The sequence below is a fragment of the Daphnia pulex genome, chromosome 10 (genome assembly GCF_021134715.1).
Source record: "Daphnia pulex isolate KAP4 chromosome 10, ASM2113471v1".
NCBI lineage: Eukaryota > Metazoa > Arthropoda > Branchiopoda > Diplostraca > Daphniidae > Daphnia > Daphnia pulex.
In genome coordinates, this window is record NC_060026.1 from 2935120 (window position 1) to 2957884 (window position 22765).

The 22765-nt window shown below is 39.9% G+C and overlaps 5 protein-coding genes across 9 annotated transcripts; 3 read left to right on the plus strand and 2 right to left on the minus strand.

Annotated features, from left to right (window-relative positions):
- Nucleotides 1-1397: 1397 nt before the first annotated feature.
- LOC124205225 lies at nt 1398-2867 on the plus strand. The gene is made up of 4 exons (XM_046602604.1): nt 1398-1886; nt 1951-2014; nt 2079-2171; nt 2237-2867. Exons 1-4 carry the CDS (start codon nt 1884-1886, stop codon nt 2848-2850), a joined length of 774 nt encoding a protein of 257 aa, XP_046458560.1. The 5' UTR covers nt 1398-1883; the 3' UTR covers nt 2851-2867.
- Nucleotides 2868-3271: 404 nt separating this feature from the next.
- On the plus strand, nt 3272-5816 carry LOC124205231 (nucleoside diphosphate kinase 7-like). 3 transcript variants are annotated; one of them, XM_046602612.1, is made up of 11 exons: nt 3334-3469; nt 3545-3593; nt 3683-3796; nt 3856-4022; nt 4094-4255; nt 4319-4526; nt 4593-4686; nt 4767-4900; nt 4961-5056; nt 5127-5234; nt 5339-5816. In XM_046602612.1, the coding sequence occupies exons 3-11, from the start codon at nt 3689-3691 to the stop codon at nt 5375-5377; spliced, it is 1116 nt and encodes a 371-aa protein (XP_046458568.1). In that variant the 5' UTR covers nt 3334-3469; nt 3545-3593; nt 3683-3688; the 3' UTR covers nt 5378-5816. The 3 variants fall into 3 exon arrangements, with proteins under 3 accessions (XP_046458567.1, XP_046458568.1, XP_046458569.1); XM_046602611.1 differs by having other exon boundaries at nt 3272-3593; XM_046602613.1 differs by lacking the exon at nt 3545-3593 and having other exon boundaries at nt 3355-3469.
- Nucleotides 5295-9467, minus strand: LOC124205226 (5'-nucleotidase-like). Of its 3 annotated transcripts, XM_046602605.1 has the most exons (11): nt 9245-9467; nt 8633-9166; nt 8186-8443; nt 7792-8003; nt 7381-7590; nt 7113-7314; nt 6847-7050; nt 6513-6779; nt 6092-6454; nt 5885-6028; nt 5295-5816 (listed from the first exon to the last, which is right to left on the minus strand). In XM_046602605.1, the coding sequence occupies exons 2-11, from the start codon at nt 9096-9098 to the stop codon at nt 5707-5709; spliced, it is 2436 nt and encodes an 811-aa protein (XP_046458561.1). In that variant the 5' UTR covers nt 9099-9166; nt 9245-9467; the 3' UTR covers nt 5295-5706. The 3 variants fall into 3 exon arrangements, with proteins under 3 accessions (XP_046458561.1, XP_046458563.1, XP_046458562.1); XM_046602607.1 differs by lacking the exon at nt 8186-8443 and having other exon boundaries at nt 8633-9161; XM_046602606.1 differs by lacking the exon at nt 8186-8443.
- Nucleotides 9468-9600: 133 nt separating this feature from the next.
- On the minus strand, nt 9601-11752 carry LOC124205228 (dipeptidyl peptidase 1-like). Its single transcript, XM_046602609.1, has 8 exons — nt 11569-11752; nt 11203-11360; nt 10974-11117; nt 10821-10913; nt 10583-10749; nt 10058-10523; nt 9854-9980; nt 9601-9796 (listed from the first exon to the last, which is right to left on the minus strand). The coding sequence occupies exons 1-8, from the start codon at nt 11750-11752 to the stop codon at nt 9741-9743; spliced, it is 1395 nt and encodes a 464-aa protein (XP_046458565.1). The 3' UTR covers nt 9601-9740.
- A 127-nt stretch (nt 11753-11879) lies between these two features.
- Nucleotides 11880-13158, plus strand: LOC124205232 (thioredoxin domain-containing protein 15-like). Its single transcript, XM_046602614.1, has 5 exons — nt 11880-12006; nt 12071-12336; nt 12406-12608; nt 12670-12800; nt 12866-13158. The coding sequence occupies exons 1-5, from the start codon at nt 11949-11951 to the stop codon at nt 13087-13089; spliced, it is 882 nt and encodes a 293-aa protein (XP_046458570.1). The 5' UTR covers nt 11880-11948; the 3' UTR covers nt 13090-13158.
- The last annotated feature ends 9607 nt before the right edge of the window (nt 13159-22765 follow it).

The window sequence follows — 22765 nt, forward strand, 5'->3', positions numbered from 1 at the left end:
CATCATCTAACTAATGATGAATTGAGTTTGGTCTGAAACGAGTCAAATGGTGGCTTGATGATCAATACCCTCCGGCAGTTGCCGTTCGCGAGACTATCGAAAGGAAATAAAAGAGCCACGGATGAGTGGATGAGGAAACCGGAGCAGTCGATGGATGGGATGAAGGAGGGGTAGAGAGAAAAAGGGGAGGAAGGGAAATGTGCTTTGAAGATACAAACGTGGTGGAGATGGATGGATGCATCAAAAGAATCGATCGGGTCGGACGTGAGTCGTGCCTTTTGCGCTTTCTCATCACGCCACTGCTGCATTAATGTGGCTGGGGTGCCTTTCATCAGTGACGTGATAGACCGCCATTGGATGGCCGACGATATTTACTCGTCGCTTTCCCGCCCCCGAATCTCTTTTTTTATTATTATTATTATTATTAAAATGATGTATGAATTATATCATCTAAGCGAGAACACCTTCCAGGTTTTCTATTTCTGGATCGAGTGTCCGGTTTAGTTGGTTTTTAACCATCAATCAACGAGCTCGTCTCGGATGACGGTTGATTGATCAAGAAAAAGAAAAATGGGACCGGCTAACGCACAATAGGAAATAAAAATAAAAAACAAGGATGACGGAACCGGATCCAACATTGCTGGCTCAGTATGTTGACGCTGCAAGAAGTGTTGTAATTCAATCGGACGTTCGGTTCGGTGGCAGCACGCAACTCCCAAGCGACCACCCAGGCCCCCAACAGCAGAAGCGGCTAGAGCGGAGTAATATTGTTGAACGTATAGCACACACAGACTATATATACGTAACAGCACTATGGAGAGTGATGTGTTCTCTACATTCGTTTTTTTTTTTTAAACAAACAAAACAGCTGGCGCTTTTTTATTATAGTAGCTCAACAAAAAAAAAGCTTCCGGAATCTTAATGGATTCGATGTATGTATACCAAAGAGCTCTTTTCCATCCCGTTGGGAGAGGTTTGTTCATGTCACCTGATCGTAGGAGAGATATACGCTAATTCTTATACGGCTGGTTGAAGGATAAAAGTCGATGCGATTTACTTTGATAAATGGGTGGTTTCTACTGAGATAAAATGGCGGTGTTTTGTCTTGTCAGTCTAATAAATAACCGCTATTCAAAATACAAAGATAAATGTTGTCGCTAGATGCAACGAATGCGTTTGGGTGGAAAAGAGTAATTCGAAACTGAAATAATGCTAGGCTTTCCATGTAGGCTTGATAGGCGACTAAAAGACCTGATTGCATGTCGTGTGAATTTCACCGGAAACGAGTCGTATATATTTTTATTTTCGTCTAATTGTTGGGTAGAAATTGTAGAAAAAGGAAACAAAGGTTGCTATGGTCAGAGCTATAGATACCTGGTCAGTTCATGGCTGTGTTGGCTTCCCTATCCCGGTTTCAGGGTAAACGTAAGCCGATTTTCAGGGGGTTTTAGGGCGGAGCTTGTCAGAAGTTGTGAAGTGGAAGAATGAATCAGCGCCATCTAGTGATAAGACGTTGAATACTTTCGGCGGCCATTTTTGTGTAATATGTGAATACGGCGGCCATCATCGTGTATTACGTGAATGAAGCCTAACCATAATTTCTGTAAAAATGGTTGGCAGGTGTGCTGTTCCTGGTTGTAAAACAACATATTACAAAGGAAATCAAAAAGAAAATGATGTTACTTTGTTTGCAGTTCCTAAAACTTCATTATCAAAATGGCAAGAACTAATTCCATGTAGCAATTTGACGAGCACCTCACGTATTTGCTCCCGTCATTTTGACGAAAGTGACTTTAAATCAGGGATTGAAATTTTTAACGTGTTCCATCCTTTCCAACGTAGGCATCTTAATGCTGGAGCAATTCCCAAACATTTTCTCATAAATGGTATGTATTTCCTTTCCTGTAAAATCTTTAATGTCACACAGAAACTAAACCATTTTCATTTTAGATACAATCTAGCCGACAAGCAATGCAAAATGTTGATGGTTTTAAATGGAGAAATAACCTTAATGGTATTTTTACATATGTTTATTTTGTTTAACATCAAATAACGCTATTCTTAAATATGTATTGCAGTGGAAGCAAATGCTAGCAATGCATCAGTAAGGAAACGACCAAAAGTAGACAAACCACCTACTACGTCAAAGAGAAAAAAAGTTGACAGTACAGGTATTGATAATAGTTCTCTTTACATTTTATTTTGAAGAGCAATTGCTTTAATTTTAATCTTATAGCACCCTCCATGGAAGTTACCTCTACTATTCAAGAAACAATCGACATTCACCAGGCTGCTGAAGAAGGAATTGTTGATCCACTTCCTGATTCAATCAAAGAAAATCTTGCTGTTGTCATTGAAGATACGACAGTTGCATCGCCTTCTATGGAAGCTACCTCTACTATTCAAGAATCAATGGACATTCCCCAGGCTGCTGAAGAAGCTATTTTTGATCCACTTCCTGATGTAATGAACAAAAATGTTGCTGTTGTCATTGAAGATTCGACAGTTACATCACCTTCTATGGAAGCAAGCTCTACTAATTTCAAGTCTAATTTTGTGACATTTCAGTCACTAGTAACTTTATCAATGATACCAAAGAATTGGATATGGTCTTTTGATCAAATCAAACAAATGATTTATTGCATTTCGATGGATCAACTACCAAATGGAAATTATAATGTGAAAAGTGTACATTTTCAAAACAAACAAGAAGTAATGTATTATGTCAACAGAAAGAACATTCCATCAAGCACTACTGCTTTGTCAAACCATTTCACAACAGTTGAAAATATAACGCAATTGATAAAGGATTTCAACGATCGAAAAATTTGTTCATGCATTCCTCATTAAAGGTTCATAAATATTAACCTTTAATCTCGTCTTTCTGGTATATTGGACTCAGCTGGCGTGTTAAGATCGAAATATTGCAGAAAGAGAATAAAATTCAAAGTAACTAAGAATAAAACGTACCATGTATTTACACCACATTTTTTTTTTACACAACCAAACAATAAAATGTAAAAATGTGAGGACACTTAAAAAGATTGGACACTTTGAAGTTAGATAAAACTTAGAGGTTTGACAGTTGGATACTTCTCCTTTTTATTATTGTTTACTTCTTGTAGAAAAGTAAGCTGTGATTGGCCAATGAGTTTTTCATAGACCCTTCCTGATTGGCTGGCTTCACGTAGTAGCTGACACACTCACTAGAGGCGCTCATTCATTCTTCCAAATCGGCTTACGTTTACCCTGAAACCGGGATAGGGAAGCCAACACAGCCATGAACTGACCAGGTATCTATAGCTCTGCTATGGTTGCGTACTTGCTTTAACTACTTTCGAACACAAATGCGTTTTTTAAAATCCGGCAGCGTGGCCCTGTCAGACCCAGAAAACGTCTAAGCGGATTATTTGGACACGAGAAATTCGATAGAATTCGAATGATTCCTTAAACCAACCAGCAGTTTACGGTTTTATTTGTTTGACGTTTATTCGTGTTTTTAGATTCATTATTTGACCTTAATGTTTTACCCTTCTCGTACCAGTGTACTTGCTTTTGTCGCTCTCATTGCTGGCCTCTACCTCGCCCAACGTGTACGAACTTTTTTTATTACTTCTCTGTCACTTTGGCTGTGCTGTTGTGCTGCAAACTGATTGACATATTCATTTGATTTTCACTGTAGAACACAATGGAGGAAGAAAAATTCACCATCAGTGTAGAGTGGTATGATGACATATCTTCACTGGTGCGTCCATTTGTCTTGTTTTACTACCCCTCAGACAGGACAGTTGAAATGGTAAACACAATTGAAGTATACAAATAAAACTTTTAAATAATATTTCTTTTATTTAATAGTATGACAGCAAGCAAAAGAAAACATTTTTGAAGAGATCATTCTGTGAGACAGTGGCAGAAATCGATTTGTACATTGGGAACAAAATTTCAGTTTTTGGAAGAGAACTGAAGCTGATAGAATACCTCGACAATACAACCAAAACTGAATTGGCAAAGAAATCAGAAAGGTATGTAAAATGGTTATCTCAGTTCAGTGCAATTTTGTGATCAAGTGTAAATGAACTATAAATGTTTCCAGGACTTATGCCATGCTCAAACCTGAAGTCATTGAGCAGATGGGAAAGGTCCTATCCTTTATTGAAGGAAAGGGATTCAGATTCAACAAACTGATGCTGACCAAAATTGGTGCAAATAGAGCAGCGGAATTTTACAAGGAACACCAGGGTCGAGCATTTTATGAGTACGTGTGCAAATCACTTTTGTTAAATACGCTTTGATCATTTATCGTTTATTATCTACACAGAAAACTTGTAAATTACATTTCGTCCGGTCCTGTTCTCGCCATGGAACTGTTGGCCCCGTCAGCCATCAGGTATTGGCGAGTAAGTTTAGGACCAACCGATCCAGATGTGGCTCGCAGTGATGCACCCAACACACTTCGGGCCCTGTTTGGAAAAGATACTACATATAATGCTGCTCATGGATCGGATTCACCAGAAGCTGCTGCAAGGGTAAACTGTTGGTCAAAGAATCCATTGTGTGTTTCTTAATATTAAGGCATGTATTTCTCTTTCTAGGAGCTCAACTTAATATTCAATAATTTGAATAGCCATTACGAACCTTCCTACATCAAAACTTTGTGCCTTGTTAAGCCACACATTCTCCAAGAAGGTATACATTTTAAACTAGTGTTTTGCCATTCGCTATGGGAAACCAACGACTTTATCTACGTGTACCAATTATTTTTGCAGGGAAGTTGGGCGCACTCATCGCTGCCATTCAACAAAATAACTACAGAGTTTCTAGTCTGAAGCTTCACAGAATGAGTTTAACTGAAGCTGAGAAGTTCTTTGCTGCTTATAAAGGAGTTTGGGATGATTACCCGGTAATTCAATTGATCCTCTCTCCAATATTTTATCTTTAATCGAATTTATTTTCTTATCAGGCCCAAATCAAACATTTCACTTCAGGACCAGTCGTGGCATTGGCTGTAGATTCTGATGTCAATACATTCAGAGAATTTGTCGGTTCATTTGATCCGGTTAGTTTCATTTAAAAAATTTCTTAATTCTAAGTATTTTATTAACATCCGTTTTGTCTTTACTCTCTAGAATACTGCGCGGAAATTACATCCGTCGTCCTTGCGAGCCCGATTCGGACATGACATTACACATAATGCAATCCATTGTACCGACCTACCCGACGATGGTGTACGAGAGGTATGTAAATTTAACTTTTTTGTAATTGTGTAATTGTTATTGAATGTATAAATATTTTTATTTGATGATTTAAACAAATGTTTTTTTATTTCAAATTGATACAGGTTGAGTTCTTTTTCAAGGATGTTGGTGGGTTCCAGTAAAATAAAGGCAATATTGTGGACCATAATGCAATAACTGAACTCGTAAGCACCAAAACGGGAAAATTTCGGAATCGGGTAGAAGTAGGATAAACTAATGAAATTATGTGGGTGATGAACATCTAAGTGGGTATTGAACTCATCCTATAAAAAATTTGGGGGAAAAAATACAGCAATAATAATAACAAATATTAGTCTCTCTTTTTCCTGTAAAATCATTTAGGCTATTGGTGAGCATTGTGACTCAAAGCTTCAGTCAGGCAAAAAGAGTGCAGAAGATAGTGAAAGAAAAAACCCGCGACCGATTTGTTAGCCACACATTCTCACACAGCCTACCGAACCAACGATAAGAGGGATCCTCTTCTGTCTCGCAGTTTTGGCCATAAAAATTTGTAAGCGGCAAAAGCCATACCAGAGAAGAGCAGCGTCAAGAAGATAGTCACTGTTGGGTGAGATAGCAGTAATTAGTTAGGTTAATTAATAATAAGCAAAAATGGTTGTAGCACTCACAAAATACTGTTCCAGTGACGTTCGTATTCGGGCAAACCGTTGGGTTGTCAGTGTTTGAGATAAATTTCACTCTCCCTTCGTTTCCGTAAGTCAGTGGTGTTAATTTTTTTATGTACTCTCGGAGAAAAATTTCATCGCGAACGCCTGCCGAAATCAATTGAAAGTTTAGTTTATGATTACAAAAGATTACGAATGATGTCGACTGACCAGTGCTGTTTTTCAAAGCAAAATCTTCCATGGACGAAAATCTGCTGCCACCGTTGGCGATAAACGAGGGCATACCAATTCTGTAAACTTGGTTGTTTACAATTGGAGCCATCCCTCCTTGCGGGTTGTTCGTATCGCGGATGTAGATACTGGCCACACGCGAACCGCTGGGTTTTGATAGATCGTACTCGACTCGCATGCCGGACACGTGAAGAAACTCGCCGCGGTTGGGTGTAGTCGTGTCGTTATAGTAACTGACCGATTCTTCAAACAGTGTGATGATTTGCTGACCATACATCAATGCTCTCACAACAACATTGGCGTAGGGGAACATAGTCAAAATGTCTCCGAATGTGATGGGACCTACAATAAATTATTTTAGTTTTTTATTGAAATGACTAATCGTTTTTGGGTTTAATACCTGCACCGATGTCAAGATCGGTATCTGATAGCGCTCCTCCATGCCAGACAGTTGCGGCCACTGTTTCGGACCATCCATTGCCAGCAGTCGTGTTCTTTTCCAAAAAAGCGCGAGCCGCATCGGCCATCAAAGCTCCACCGGTGCACTCGGTGTACCAGCAAATTTTCCGATCGCTAATAATTGGGATTTTAGTATAACCGATGATCTCATTCGCCTGGGTCAATACTTCTCGTTCCCACTGATCAACCTTGTACTGCAGATCAGGATCTACAGAAATTTTCAAATAGTCAATTCTGATCTACAGTAAAATAAATAAAACATGGTGGTAACGAACTTTTTGTCACGCTTGAATCCAAAAGAAATGGATTAGTTGCCACATAGCTGTTGATTCTACCCTCGTCGTTGATATTCATTTCGATTTTACCCAAATATTTGCCATAACGTGATGTCTGAACGAATAGTCTTTTCGAGCCTTGGCTGTAGCTCTCAATTGGGTACCGCCCTGCAATATTCTCATTAAGAGGCCCAACAGCAGCGTCTGCAAGACCACAAGAGTTTAATTTCGAATGACAATGGACAGATTTTAAGAGATGCTTATACCGTTATATAGGAAAGTATTGCTGCCACCATTAACGAACAAATCGACGCTATAGGCTCTGTCCATCCAAAGTTTGGCATTTTCAAATCCGGCGCTACCCAGCGCAATGACGAAATAAACCTTTTGATTATACAGCGATGTGATCTCAGCTTCAATAGCGGCAACTGGATCTGTAAATTTGATTTTTCCCGTGTCCGCCATATACTAAAAAAATAAAATAAACAATGACTTCAATGTTTTAGTGACATATTCGTGATGAAATTGACTCACGTCTGCATCCTGCCCAATGTAGCCGATAATTCCAATTTTCCTGACACCATCTATGTTGATTACCATGGATTTCTTGTACAAATCACGCATCGAGGGTTCACCGGAAATGTCCATGTTGGCGCAGAGCACCGTGACACCGGCGTCCTTCAACGCCTGGAGATATTTCACGGTTTCAGGTACGCCATCTTCGAAGTCGCGATAGCCCAGTGCCTTTCAGTAAAAATGCACGACATGTAACGACGGCCAATTAAATCACTGAGACCATAATCTTTGTTCGTTAACTAAATAAACACACGAATCTGTCGGTTAGGCTATGACAAAATAACTGATACATCGCCATAGCTACGTCAAAGATAACAGTAAGGTATTTGAGTAAGTGCGAAAGATAAGACATTGTGTATAGATTGTTACCACCGCATTATAGTTGAGCGTTTTTATGGACTCGACTGCCGGGCCTGCTCCGAGGATTGGGTACCAGATGTAACCACCCAACATTCCACCGGCGTTCAAGTGCAAGAAAACTTTGCCGTTCGATTCGCTCTCCGTCTTCAGCTCTGTGACTTTTGTCAGGTGTCGAGGAACTCCGCCGTAGCATTGCCGGGACGCTTTTGGACTTTCGAAGTCTGTGCATGAATAATAAAAGTATTTTAGAATGTGGGCTGTCGCTCAATTGATTATCTGTTCATTAATTGTATAACAAAGTAACACATCACCGAATCCAAACAATATAAGCAGCTGTAGATGAGAAGCCACGACACAGCACAAAGAGCACACAGATTTCATACCTGCACAGCTGTTGACTCACTTGGCTTTGAGGTGGTAGTGCTTAAGACAGTGCTAGATGTTAAAGTAGAAGTTTCGTTTCCGCCGGGGGAAAGAGTAGGGACTGTAGTGAAATTGACCTGATCAGCATTTGATGGAATAGTTGAGTTGGCAAAGTACGAGGTGGTAGAGTTGATTTGGGGAAGACTATTATTGTGTGAATTAGTTGTTAGTGGAGATTGACGGAGTTCCCGAACATTCGAGCGTGTCGCTTTCGTTAGTCTTGATGATGTAACAGGTTCTGTTAAAGGAAGACATTGAAAGCAAACGCCAGACAAAGACAGTGAGCATAAATATCAGACATAGGATGACTGGATGATAACAACGCACAGAACTTTGAACAAGGATTAAGCTACACAGACAGACGCCTAAACCTAGACAGGTCAATTCAACGAAGTATTAGCATACTTCCAGTAAGTCATAAAAGTACCTGAAATTGATCTTGCATTTCTTTTTTGTTTCGCTTCAAATGCTTGTTCTTTCAATGATGCCAGTTTTCCAGTTCTTGATTTTGCTGTGGGCGGTTCCGTAGGGGTTGGCCCTTGTGTAGGGGTTGGCCCTTGTGTAGGAACTGTCGTTGTAGTTGTTTCAGTTGTAGTGGTAGGTGTGGTAGGTGTAGTGGTAGGTGTAGTGGTAGTAGCGGTAGTAGTAGTGGTAGGGGTAGTTGTTGCCGTAGTGGTGGTGGTAATTTCTGGCGGGACTGTTGTGGTTGTTGTGGGTGGTTGTGTCGTAAGTGGCGGCAGATCCTCGTAGCAAGGAGTATTGTCTCCCTGGATCTCATCCAGTTGGTACCACAAATCATTCGAGTGCGTCACAACTAAAGTCCAATCCGCTGAGGTATGTAACGGAGCATGCAGCATCAAAATGGCTAACGCAATCCCCCACCATTGTGCCATTTCAGCCACAATTGTTTTCCTGTCTTAGCCACGCAAGCTGGTAAATAGTACAATACGCCAATCCTTTTCTAGTTAAAATAACGAAATTTTATCATTTTGCTTGAAGAAAAACTCTTTTCTTAAAACCAAACTACTTTATAATTTACCTGACTATTAAAAACTGAATTTGCTCGTGACGAGAAGCTGCAATCCGAAGTGACTTGACTCCACCGGTGCCGTGGATTGACTGCGTTACCTGAGTGTTACAGGAGACGGAAGGAACGAAAGCGATAGCAGATCTGGTTGGCCCAGTTCGCCCTTTGCCTGGTGACACATTTCATAGCGCACATGTTATCTGTACACACACGTCTGCTCTATCAATTCTCGCATGATAGAATTGTGTGCGTTTCTCCCTCTCTTTGTACCACCTTTCATTTTTCTTTCTCTTTCCACCCGTCTCGTTTACACGCCATTTCAATGCCTCAAACCACACGTACAAATGCAGCCAGTCTGCTTCAATAAATCATTGATGTAACTCGTTTATTTAATGGCACGACTTTCCATTTCATTCAGTTCACGATAAACTGATTTAAGTAGGAAAAGAGAAGTCGGGGATCAAGGTAAATCTATATCTTAAAGAACAAGGCAATTTAAAATTTTTCTTTACGGAATTGGTGTAACCTCCACAGCGATCGATTCAATACCACATTCGTCGACGCCTAAATTAAAACCACAATTAATTTTGTGAACAGTAAATAAAATGTGGGAATACGTACCGCGACGGATGCGGAAAAACCCATCTTCACCCCATTTTGTACCCCAGCTGTTTTTCACAATCCAATAATTCTCTTTAGTTTGTGAGTCAGTTCCGTATCCGACCAAAAGAACCGCATGATTGGTCAACTGCATAAAACATGTATGGGGAAATACAAATACAATTAGTGCTGAGTAATCAAATTGTGCATGCGAGTATCAGTTACCTCAAATGGATTGAATTCGTTGATTTTATTGAAGAGTCCGTCAGTGCGATGATAAACACCACCGGCATAGTGCATAAAGTCAGAATAAACCTCGAACGAGACTGACAAGGGGCCAGATTCAACCAGAGACATCTTCATCAACTCTTCGTTGCAGGCACCGTAGTATCCGCCAACGTAACGGTACTTGGCAACGTAACTGCGCTGGCATTTTTTAGCAGCACTGCAGGCAGAATCTCGACCAGTGTAAGGATAGCACTCTTCAGCTACAACGCCGTGATCTTGAGCATATTTTCCAGCAATCAAGTAAGGGAAACCGCCTTCACAACCCTGACTGTAAGCTGAACAGCTGACAATATCTTGGGGAGACAGGTTCACCTGCACCTGATTCTTAGTAGCAACTCGTAGACGTGACTCGAGCATGCCCATAGAGGAGAAAGCATAACAACTGCCACAGCTACCTTGATTCCTACAATACATGTTTCAATTATATAGAACTATTTATCTAAATACCAAGGAAAAACATACTTGACAACGGGAACGTAGTTGACTCCACTCACATTGCGCCAGTCCCATTCTTCGGGAAGGAATTCAGCTTGACGGCGAACAAATGGAGAAGCAGGTGAGACAGGTGGTCGGGAATGAATCTTGGATTTAATTCCGCCGCGCATCTTCAGCAAGTCCTCATGGCTCATCTGTCAATAAAATTGGCCAACATTAATCAGAACAACTTTTGACATCCCTTGATGTTTCATCAATCACTTACACCCTCCATCCATGAGTAAGCTTTGGCTGTCCAGGATTTCTGCTTCTTGTTGAAGCTGTTGATTAACTCGGTATTGCTTACATAGATTCCATTCTGTTTTAACATCATAATCAGTTTATCAGGTAACTTATAGAATGATTTATATTGGCTTACCAGGTTTTGCCGCTTCTCAGTGTGAATTTTTGGTGCTCGCTGTACCATGTTTTTGCCTTGGAAGCAGGCCCAATTATGAGTCATTGTATCATGGGACCATCCAGCCAAAGTTTTATCACAGTAACTAACAACTTCAGATCCATTCTGAGAAAGAAAAGAAATAATACATGTGAACATCATATACATTGACAACACCAGTGCATTGACAGCACCAACACAACCAATATACCTGTGCATAGCTGGAGAAAGCAAAGTAAACCCGCTGGTTCACAGTAATTTCAAAACCTTGATTATAGATCAAAGTCCAATGACCTTTGTTTCCATATTGGTCAACAGCAACATTAGGTCGGAGTAATTGCAACTGAATCTTACTGACAGCATTTTCCTCTGAAAACCACGATAGAAATGGAAATGTAAAATACTTTATGAGAACAATTACACAACATAATCAAGTGTATAATCAAAAATATTCCACTGACAATCAGCAGACAAATTTCAAATTTGCACAAACACCAAGGTCACTTTAGGTTTGGGGGAGTTGAACAACCTTTATTACGTAAGTAAGAGGGCGTATTTTAAAATTTTCGTTACTTACTATTATTTAGACAGTCAATTGAATGATCGCCGTTTCTTGGTGTTTCATACAAAACCCAAGTTCCAGCGATGTCCTCGAAAGTGCAGTTTGCAGGAGTGTCAGCACGAACTGGTGATGTAATAAGACAAAAAATCGACACGAAAATGAACGCTTTAACAAGCGCTACTTCACTTACTCCTGCCATCTTGAGCTGTTAACTCTTCGAAGGCTAGAATTACAATGCTCGAATCGAAAAGGAGAGGCGTATTAAGTCGACAAACCAACAGGAGGAGGGGTTTAAAAACCAAAACAAAAGAAAATCAAACGTCAACCTTGGTTGCTAAGCGATTGAGTTTCGTCTGCTATACATTCAGAAAACAAGATTCAATGTTATTGGTGTTATGTTATTAAAAATGAAGATTTCTTTACAAATTTTACTAGTTGGACACTTCATTATAGGTACATTTAATATTTCAATGAAGATTGTACATTTTTACATTTATTTTTTAAATCAAATGTATAGAGGTATTCGTTTTCGGGTCCTTGTGTGAAGTCATTGGAGAAGGACTCGACGATGCTGTTCGTTCTGATGACAATATTTCAGATCCAATTATGGAAAGTTTGAGTAGTAGCTATCTGAATTCTTCGCTACTTAATAATTCTATCGAAATCACGTCAACCGGGAATGATTCTATTACCAATGACACCACAATTTCAAATGCTACACTGATAAAAAAGTTTACCTGTCTTCTGGATGACGCACCAGCTGAAGGAAATTCAACATTTCAGGTTTTTTTTTTTTTCATTTACTAAGGAATGTATCACTTCATTTCATTTGAACTTTATTCAACTGTTTAGATTGTCAATGGAACAACTTTGTTGTCTGTACTGAAACAAAATCAAAATATCACTTCAAGAACTCAACCAGCAACATGTCAAATAGTGGTGTTCTTCGCTTCATGGTGTCCATTTAGTATACAGGCTGCTCCCCACTTGAATGCACTGCCTCGAGGATTTCCCATGCTTTCTTTTTATGCAATTGATGCCTATACCTATAATAGGTGAGTCAATCAATTCATATTATTACAAAATTAGTAATGTATATTTCACTACTTTATTTAGTTTGAGCACTATGCAAGGTGTAATGGCTATCCCAAGTTTTTTCTTGTTTCATAATGGTAAAGCAGCAGCAAGATACAATGAAACAGAATACAAAGTAGATCTCTTTTCCAGCTTTATCACACGTTATACAGGTAAGAATCGTTATCCAGATCTAACACAACAGTAATCTGTATACCTAATTTTCTAATCTTTTTAGGAATACAGCCAATTGGAATATTGAATCGCACAACAGCTGATTATCAAGGACCGTTACCAACTAATGTTTTAGAACAAACAGACCAATGGTTGATCCTTGCTTGGATTGTACTCTTGCTTTCGATGGTGTATTGGTTTACTAGATCGAATCTCTTTTGGACATTAATGGAGAATATCCGAAATACGTGGAGAGAGGCAGAAGCACAACATCAGCATATCGATTAGTCCGATATTATTTAAGGTCTCTTTAAGTGTTGTATTTTGTTTGATTAAATTACACATTTTTAACAATTCCGCCACTATTTTTCAATTATTGGTTTGTTAAGTCGTAGTTCTTAGCGATTGTAAGTACTTTAGATAAGTATAGACTCGAATAGAAAGGTCGATTATATGAATAATTTGAGGAAGCCGCAATTAATAGCGATTTTTTTTTCGAAATAATACTTCTCAGTTATAAATTTTAACAAAAGTTTAGATAAAAAAAATTTTCAGCCGTCAAACTTGTGCTGCTTATCTTTCAAATTAGAAATACTGTAAGTGTTGGACAGATTGTGGCCATTAGATGATTAGATAAGCCCTTTTGCGACCATAGGGAGCGGTAGTTTTTCTTATAAGTTCTGTTCAGTTAACATTCGCTTCAATAGAATTCGGACGTTGTAGTGTAAAATGTCAATCGACTGGAAAAACCGTTTACCGCAATAGAGCTATTTCTCCCCATGCAATTGAAATAAACATACTAAATTTCAGGTAAGAGAATTAGTTTGCTATAGATTGTGTGTCAATACGTAAGCAATAAGCATATATAAGGATGGTACCGGTAATGAAACTGAGAAAACCGCAACGATATGCTAAGATGGACCAGACAAACGCTGCATTCTCTTTTGCCCTGCCTTTGTCGTTGGTAATCCTTGAATGATCGTGAATAACCAGCGAACAAAAAAATTTTAAAAAAATTTTAAACCGTATTTTAAACTATAAATCCGTATTCATTATCAAGGTACAGTTATTATTACTTATCATGTCGCTGAAATCAGATATGAAATCTTATCACGTAGAAATTAGTTATTAAAAAAAAACACCAGTCTCTTCGCATTCTCCATCGTCTGTTGAAAAAATTTCAGATATTTAAAAAATATTAACTCAACATAATGGGCTGACAAAGTTAAAATAGTAAAGGTTTTAAGACTTATAGCAAATATAAAATACATTTATAGTAAATAAAAATACATTGATCTATTTATATGGATAAAAAGTTACAGGTACAGCATTTGGAAACAAATTAATACAATGGAAAAAAGAGTCGCAACCTCGGCTGAAGCTGCGAATGAAGCACCAACTGCTAGAAAGAAACCACGTCAAATTGCGGGCAACAGTTCCGCAAATGATGCAACACTCCTAGCTGTATCCGAAAACCCATCAGGAACTGGCATAAGAGGCTCAATGCACGGTGATATCTTTCAACTCAAGTTGCTGATGTTATTTTTAGTTAGAGGGATCACCTCGAAGTACAAATTCCAATTGAGCACAGAAATGCCCGGACAGGGTGGCAAATTCGACGATCTCGTTTTCCATTATCAAGACGCTCCTCAAGGTGAATATCGCTATCGATACGTCCAAGCCAAACACAAACAGGGAGAAGACAATAAGATCACAGCCAGTGATCTACTTAACGAAACCAACGGCGATTATAGTTTGCAAAAATATTTCCGTTCCTACCGCAACGAAATTGCCAATCCAGGACAGAACGTCCAGGATTGCATTATTTGCACAAACATTGGTTTCGACGATAATGTGCTTGGATCGAAGGATTTCAACTTAACACTGATCAACTCAGACGATACATTGTTGGGAATTAAACAATACCCAAATTTTGACAAAGTACCAGCTCGATATCAGCTTAACATAACGCGTTTGGACGAGTCCAAAATATTTGAATTACTCCATGAAAGTTCAGAGATCCATCAACTGGCAAAGAAGCTACTCGAGTACGCCAATCCTAAAAATAAGAAAAAAATAACAAATAACGTAGCAATTTTCAAAATGTATCAGGTCGCTTTGGTAGAAGAAAAAGTAATTGATAGGGAAACGTGGAAATTTCACCAAGATTTCATTACAAATAGTGATCTTTTGCCAAAAACAGCAACCAAATTTCGCGACGTCATTTTTAAATTTTGGAATAAAGACAAAAAAGGTGATAGGCCTGCTCATGAATTTAACGATTATTTACAAGGCTTGCAATTTAATTGCAGCAAAGATTTCGGCATCAGCAAAGAAAAATCGGATAAAACATTTGACGATGTCGTAATTGACGAGCAAATAGAATATTTTCTGAACAAGCTGGTGTTTGCTGTTGACATGCCAAACGAAGTCCGCCTGGGCAATATTCTCACAGAAGAAGTGGGCCAGCATTTTAATTTGCGCGGGTTTGACTTCCAATCAAGTTTCATGTTGGAGAAAATGTTGGACTGGTTGAAAAAGAGACAAGGCACTGTTATGGTAACGCTTGATGGTAACAACTTGTTTGAACAAACTCGACAGAAAATGGTGGCACTTCGGGCTACAGCGTTTTCCATCGACTTCCGCTCGAAATATTTACCGTCCGATTTCCTAAATTCCTTCCAATACCAAGAGGAAACGATTTCAGAAAAAGCCAATGCGCTGAAAGATTTTTTAAACTCGGCAGACAGCAAAAAAACTTTACGAATCAGTACGCGATCCTTCAGATGCACGACCGTCAAAATCCTGTCGGCACTTGAAACGCTACCAGGCTTCAAAGATTTAGAAGACGGATATTTGCTGATGGAATCCCAACATCTTGCTGAGAAACACATGAAAGATTGGGTGAAGGGAGCGATGAAAGAAGAAAATTCCCACCGTGTCCTTATCGTAATCGGAGAAACTCCCCTTAAAGTCGAAAGATACGAAGAAGATTTTATGCCTGTTGACCGACCTCGCAAGAAGATGATTGTCATCTGCAGCGAAGAAAGCGTAACAGACGGGACCAACGAGTTTCAGAGGGACGAATTTGACTGCAAAATGCTGAGCGATGAAACGATAAACAAAATTATTTCGACACAAGTCGCATTCCAAGGGAATGAGAAAACCTTGGAGGATTTGGTTGGCGGGAGAAACGGACTGAGCGAGATGTTGGACTCGTCTTCAGTCGAGGAAATCTTATTCCATCGAAGCAAAGTGAATATTCCTTCGTTCAAGCCACATGAATTTGAAAAATCCCTCTGGATCGAAAGATTTCTACTGCCACCTCCTATTAAATTGGATGAAGATTTTCTACATGAGCTTACCAAGGAACTTGGCTACACAAGGGATAAGCTTGATAAGAGCTGCAAATTTAATCCTCGGACAAATCGCATCAAGTGGTTGATCGATGGCACAGTCGAAAAGTCGAACATATGGCAACAGGTGGAGAAATTATTATTAAAGAAGAAGGAATCTTTAGACACAATACCTGATTCAGAGACACCAATGATCTGCGGATCAATTCCAGAGATCAAATTGGCAACAGGAAGCGAATTGAAATCATGTTTCATAATAACTGGAGTGGCGGGATCGGGAAAATCGACGGCTTTGTCACGCCACTACGAACACGTAAAAACGGCAAATTCAAACGTGTGGGTCATCACCATTAATTTGATCAAACATTCGAAATATTTGTCCAAACTAGCAATCAACACCGCCAGCGATGCTGTCGACTTCCTTGTCAATTTCCCCGGTGTTACTGGTGACGGAGCGTTCGCACGATCGCTGCTAAAAAATCGATTAATCAACACCGGTGGAGTTGTACTCATGTTGGACGGTTTCGACGAGATCAACGACCAGTGCAAAAATACCATCATTCTTCTAATAAAAGCCATCAGTAACGGGAAAACCAAATTGGACCGATTGTTGATTACTACTAGACCACATTTGGCGAAGGACCTTCAAGACCAACTATGCCAGTTTGCCTTTAGCCTGGAAAATTTAGGAAAAGGGCATCAAGTCGAATACTTGATGAAATACTGGCAAAATAAGATAACCCTCAGTAAAGAAGAGATTGCCAGAAAGTTTGCCAATGATTTAATCGACCGGGTGACAGAGGCTCTGAAAGACAAAGAGAGAACTTTTATCGGGATCCCATTGCAATGTCGAATTTTGGCAGAATGTTTCCAGCCACAAATTGAAAGCCTCACGTCTTATTCGGCTCCAGAAATCGGTTCCAATTACAACGTAGCCCAACTTTACCACATGTTGTTCCAGAAGAAGCGCGATATCTTCCAAAACAAGAAAGCTACCGGCTCAACGGATTTCGATTTGATTGTCAAATGGGCATTGGACGAATTTCTCCAAACGATTGACTCGTACCATTTCAAGTTGGCGATCGACACCATTTTCGAGGAGAAGTACGCCAACCTTTTGTGGCCGCCACAGCAACTGTCTGACCGCCAAAGTGATGAAGACAGGAAAGAAGAGAAAATGAGACGATACGCCCTCCAGTTCGGGTTAACGTCAGTTGATACGCAAAACACTCGAAAGCTGCAGTTTCTTCACCGAACATTCGCCGAGTATTTGGTGGCCGAGTTTCTTTATAAAGGAATTCTGTCAGACGACAACAAACACAAGGATCAAATTCGAGATTCTGACGGACCTCTTCTGGATTTCGTGATTCGTGACATCTTTGTTGAGAATTACGAAGGTGTCCGAATATTTCTGGATTCCATGTTAAAGGACATGGCCATTACCAATCAAACATGGCGCGACACGATACCCAAAAGTATCAACGAATCGCAGCCCAACCAACTGCAAAGATTCGCTCATCATTTCTCGTTCAGTATGTCCGATTTCTTGTCAAGTGGCAGTGGTGCCGAAGCATTTCTCAAAACCATCCAAGAAGGAAATGTGGGCATATTTGATTTCATGCTCGATTGCCTTGGAGCAATCTACGACAGACATTCCGTGCAAGAGATGGTCACCAAAGCCATAGACATTGGGAGGTCCCACAAATTTTTCGGCCGCAGTGTCGAGATTCATCAACGCATCGTCAACTTTTTCAGCGACGCCGAGCTAAAAACCGTGAACGTATTGCTGAATTTAATGGTGGAACATTTCCCTTTTGCGAGGGCACAGGGTTATTCCAATTTCCCGCCGAAAGCCCGGAAAACCTATTTAGCTTTCTTACTCGACTTTATGGAAAAGCACCAAAAGAATTTGGCCAATTTACTCAATCTAGAATTTCTCTCGTTTTACCTTCTCGAACCCAAGGGACATTTCGTCTTTGACCCATACTACGACGAAGAATTGCGCCGATTCCTGAAACTGGTGATAACGAATAGATACACCACCCCATCGTCTGTTAATTATTTCGAGGAAAACTTGGATTATGGTGGCAAGGCGATGGGCGGTCGACATGAGAACTGGGTGAACGGGAGCATTGAAAAGATCTTGACCATTTTGAAAGATCTCCAACAAGACAAAATGCTGGCAAAAATGTCGAGAGCCGTGCTGACGTCAAATCCTAACCTTTACGAACGGATTTACAGGCCGTGCATTTTTGAAAAGGACCGAATGTCAGAATTGCGTGAATCTGCGTTGGGAGGTGACAAACACGCCATTTCAGAAGTGAGATGGCAGTTTCTTGCGGCTGCCGTGGTTGGAAACGAAGAAGTTTGCGAAAATATGCTGCGAACTTTATTTTTGATTGGCAACGACTGGAAACAGCACAAAGGATTAATTGAGCACGCCCTGAGAATTGCGGAAACGCAATCGGCCGACATGTGGACTCTGATCGTTCGAGTTGTACGGCGACACTTTGACCGAGAGGGGAACAGCGGACAAGAAGCACTACGCGATGTTTTGACGTGGCAGTTTGATGTAATAAATGGTATGTTGATAGAGTCGTTCGACCCCGTCATCTTACAAAAAGTTGTCCAAATGAAAGTCACGCAAGAGGAAGACGGGGCGGATTGGTTTCGTGAGATTCTCCTCGGCACAGACTCGCCTACGCGAATGGCGAAGCATTACGAAGAGGGTTTCAGTTTGCTCTTGAAACACGTTTTGGGCTACTTCAATCAACAGCAGTTGATCAAATTCACAAGACTCATCACGTCCCAAGATTACAAAATAGAATTTCAGGGAGTTGGCTGCTCTATATGGGCTGCTGAAATCGCGAGATCAGTAATATTCTCAGCTAAATACAATAAATATGTTGATCACAATTTGAGTGGGAATTTCTGCAGTTTCTTGCAATTGGTAGCCAGTCGATTGGATCAAGAAAGCGTCATAAATCTCCTAAAACACCAAGAGGATAACGTCATTGTCCTTTATCACACCGCACTGACACACGGCCAAGAAAATTTCGTCAACAAAATGTGTAGTCGCTATTTGTTGCCAGAAAATCGTGACACGGTCATCAGCGATTTTAACGAAAAGGCACCCTACATCATCCTAGACTTGTTCGATCGACATTCTAGAGAAATGCTACCATACGAAACCAAAATCACGGCTTTGATTCCTTTCTTCGTGGATCACGCGACAGATGACCAATTGTTACAATTAGTCGATATCATAACATCTAGCTCCTACTGGGAATATCTGTTCGACCATTTGAGCAACGAAGATGTTCTTCAAATCCTAACACGAGCATCGAAACTTCCGGTGGGATTTGAAGAAGTCGTACGAAAGCTGCTCTCGATCGACGACATACGAGGGCACGATGCCATCATCATTCGAGCTGCACAGCAAAGAGGAGACGATTTCATTCAAACGGTGTGTGCCTTACTTCCAGAAATCACCCAGATAGAAATCGCAAACTTTTTGAAGCGCCACGCAACTCAGCGGATCGAAGAAATCTTTTTCTCTGGGGAGCTTGATTGGTTTTGGGAATGCAATTCAGAGATCCGTTGGAATACTTTAAAGTTCTTTCTAAATCACGGCAACGATAATCAACGATCGGAAATGGTTAACGTTCTCACGGCCTTACGTCACGCCGATGAGAGAGTTTGTAGCATTTGGAACAGATGCATAGAAGAACTTGCGAATACTAAGGTATTTTTTGTAAAGGATTGTCCTAGAGTTCAAGTTTGCCGAAAATTAGAGACGTTTTTGGAGAAGGTTAACGAGAAAATCGGAGGGGATGCTGTAATTAAATTACTACTTCACAAAGAAGGTCAAGAGAATAAAAGCGAAGTCGTTCTCATTCGAATCGCATTGTTATACTTGGGTACTTTATCTAACGATCCCTACGAGTTCACGAGTCGCTTTACCATTAAAGATACTGTGCTGTCTCAAGAGAAACAAGTTGAACTTCGTCAGCTTTTGGAACCCGCCATCAACCAATTTAAACGAGAAAAATGCGACGTCAACTCACCGTTTTGGACAAGTGCCAGTCTGAAGGACTCCCAAGCTGATCACTGGACCGGCGCGTTACATTTTTATTTGGATTATTCCACGGGTCCTAATCTATCGGCCGATTTCTTTCACATCATGACCTACAAGCGTCCAAGATGGAATAAAACCAAAACTAGTATTTGGGAATCTTTTTTCGGTGATCAACCCGAGGAAGTTCGTGAGTGTTTTCATCTACTGCGACACGTTTCGGAGAAACTGGGGGAAGACGTTGTAAAAAAGCTGGCCCTGGAGAAAGACGGAAATGGAAGATTCCTTCTAGGCAAAGCTCTAATGGAACACGCTCATCAACACAGTGTAAAGAGCGTGTACGCCTTTTTGTCGACACAAGCTAGGAACGAAGTAATCAAAGAATTGCTCAGCGATCCCTACATTAGCAGCAAATTGGACGTCGAAATCGGTTCACGCTCTTTCTCTGAAAACACAAAGGGAGAACTGTTAATGTATTTAGAGCTTGTCAAATCTGTACGACAAATCGACGGCAAGAGTCGCAGTATTTGGACAAACTATGTCGGTAAAATGGAGCTTATTAACACTGAGAAATTTGAACAACTACTGAAATTGGTTTTAGACAAACTGGGCGAAGACTACCTCAAACAACTCATACTCCACGACGACGACGGTGACGGGGAATCGATTATTTCATTGGCAACATCACAAGAACATTTTTCGACAATCGACGCAATTTTTTCGTTTCTATCCCCAGCGTCTCAAACAGAAGTTCGTCAAAAAGGGTACACTGCCACTGGGTTGATTGAACGTATGGTGTCCAACAAAGGATCGGATTACTTGATTATACGCCACCTTAACATAAATTCCGCTGATGGAACGGCATCTAACCTTCCAGGCGGTTTCGACGTGTTAGCATCGTATTTTCTGGATAAATTCAATTTGGATCAATTGAAAAGCTTCGTCAAACTCATCACGTCCCTCAATAAAGTAAAAAGAGAAACTCGAAGTATTTGGGGTGACTACATCAGAAAAGTATGCTCAATTAGGCCCTTTACTAAACAAGAAGAAGAAAATCAAAAATTTTCATTAAGTTCAATCGAACACTTCTTTAAAGTCGTTTCTAATAGATTAGGTTCAACAGCGGTGGTTCAACTATTGTACCATTATGACAGCAGCTGTGTTGTCATAAACTATTTTGTTTTGAAAGACTGTCCAGAGATAGCCAACATGGCCTTCTGTCAACTGGAACAACACGAGAAAAATGGGAAAATTCGATTCTGTCCAATCAACGGTCGACCTATAGTAGAGCAGCCTATCGAGCTGTCTCTGCATCAACAACAACGAGGAAAGAAAAAACGAGACAGAAGAGCTAATAAGTAAATTCCAGTACCTGTTTCCCATGTTTGTGTAACGGTTTGGTTTGTGCTTCACTTTGTTGACGAAATAATACCACACATCTGGTTTCTGGTTATACCTGCAAGTATCAGTGAACAACATTTTAATGTAGTATGATTAGGGGGAAAATCATTAGAAAAACTTGCATTAGTTTAAAATTAGAATTACATGTTATCCAACTACCTGTAGCAATGCAAACTTTAGCAAATGTAGTGAGTTTTCACGCTAGACCAAATCTTAATACAAAATTGCAGATACTTTGGGCAGCTTGATTCTGTTTAACTTCTTCTGAATTTGAAATAGAAATATTTTGCTTCGTATCAGTGGTGTCATGGTAAACTGAAAACGTAGCTTTTTAACCAACCTGGTTTGCAAAAAAAAGGTGTCTTCACGATCAATTCTTTTCAAGCTCTTTACTCTTGTTATCATTCACAACCAAATATCGAAAAAACAAAATCGCAAATGAGTAATAACCACAGAATAAGAGACCATCAAAATCCATTGGCACGACGAAGCATGGACGAAGTAAACAAAACACCTGGTGGCAAACTATTTCGAGACGAATTTGCCCGCCAAAAGAAATCCAACTCGCTTGCCGTATCCGCGTTCAATTTTACCGGATATTTCCCGTGCACTTTCAATTCTTTTCCGGGACACCACAAACTTTGTTGCAAAATTTGTCACTTAATTTTCAGTGTGACACTCATGACACCTATAGAATTTCCCCTGCGTAAGTTGGCAATGAGAAATGTGATTAATGAGAAATAAGACCGCTTTGGCGCTAGTGGGAGTAGAAATACCATTGTAAAAGCACGTAACCGCGCTATATTTAAGACTTTTTTTAAGATAATTAAAATTTGAAAAAGAAATTCGTTAAAAATCTGATTGATTATTATCGGTAAAAATATTATCTTTGATTATTTCTTACGCTGAAACATTTTTTCAAGAAAATTGTTTCAAAAAACGAGAGATTAAGGGTTCAAAACGTCCTTGCCAATGATTAAGGCGTACATGCAATCCTTATAAGGAGGCTAGTGTCTGGCTAAGATCAATTCAAACTTAATCGCATTAGAAATGGTTTCAATGGCAACATCAGTACTCATCAAGATGAAATTGAATCGCATTGTCAAGATGTTGGGTTGGGGAAAGATCAAGA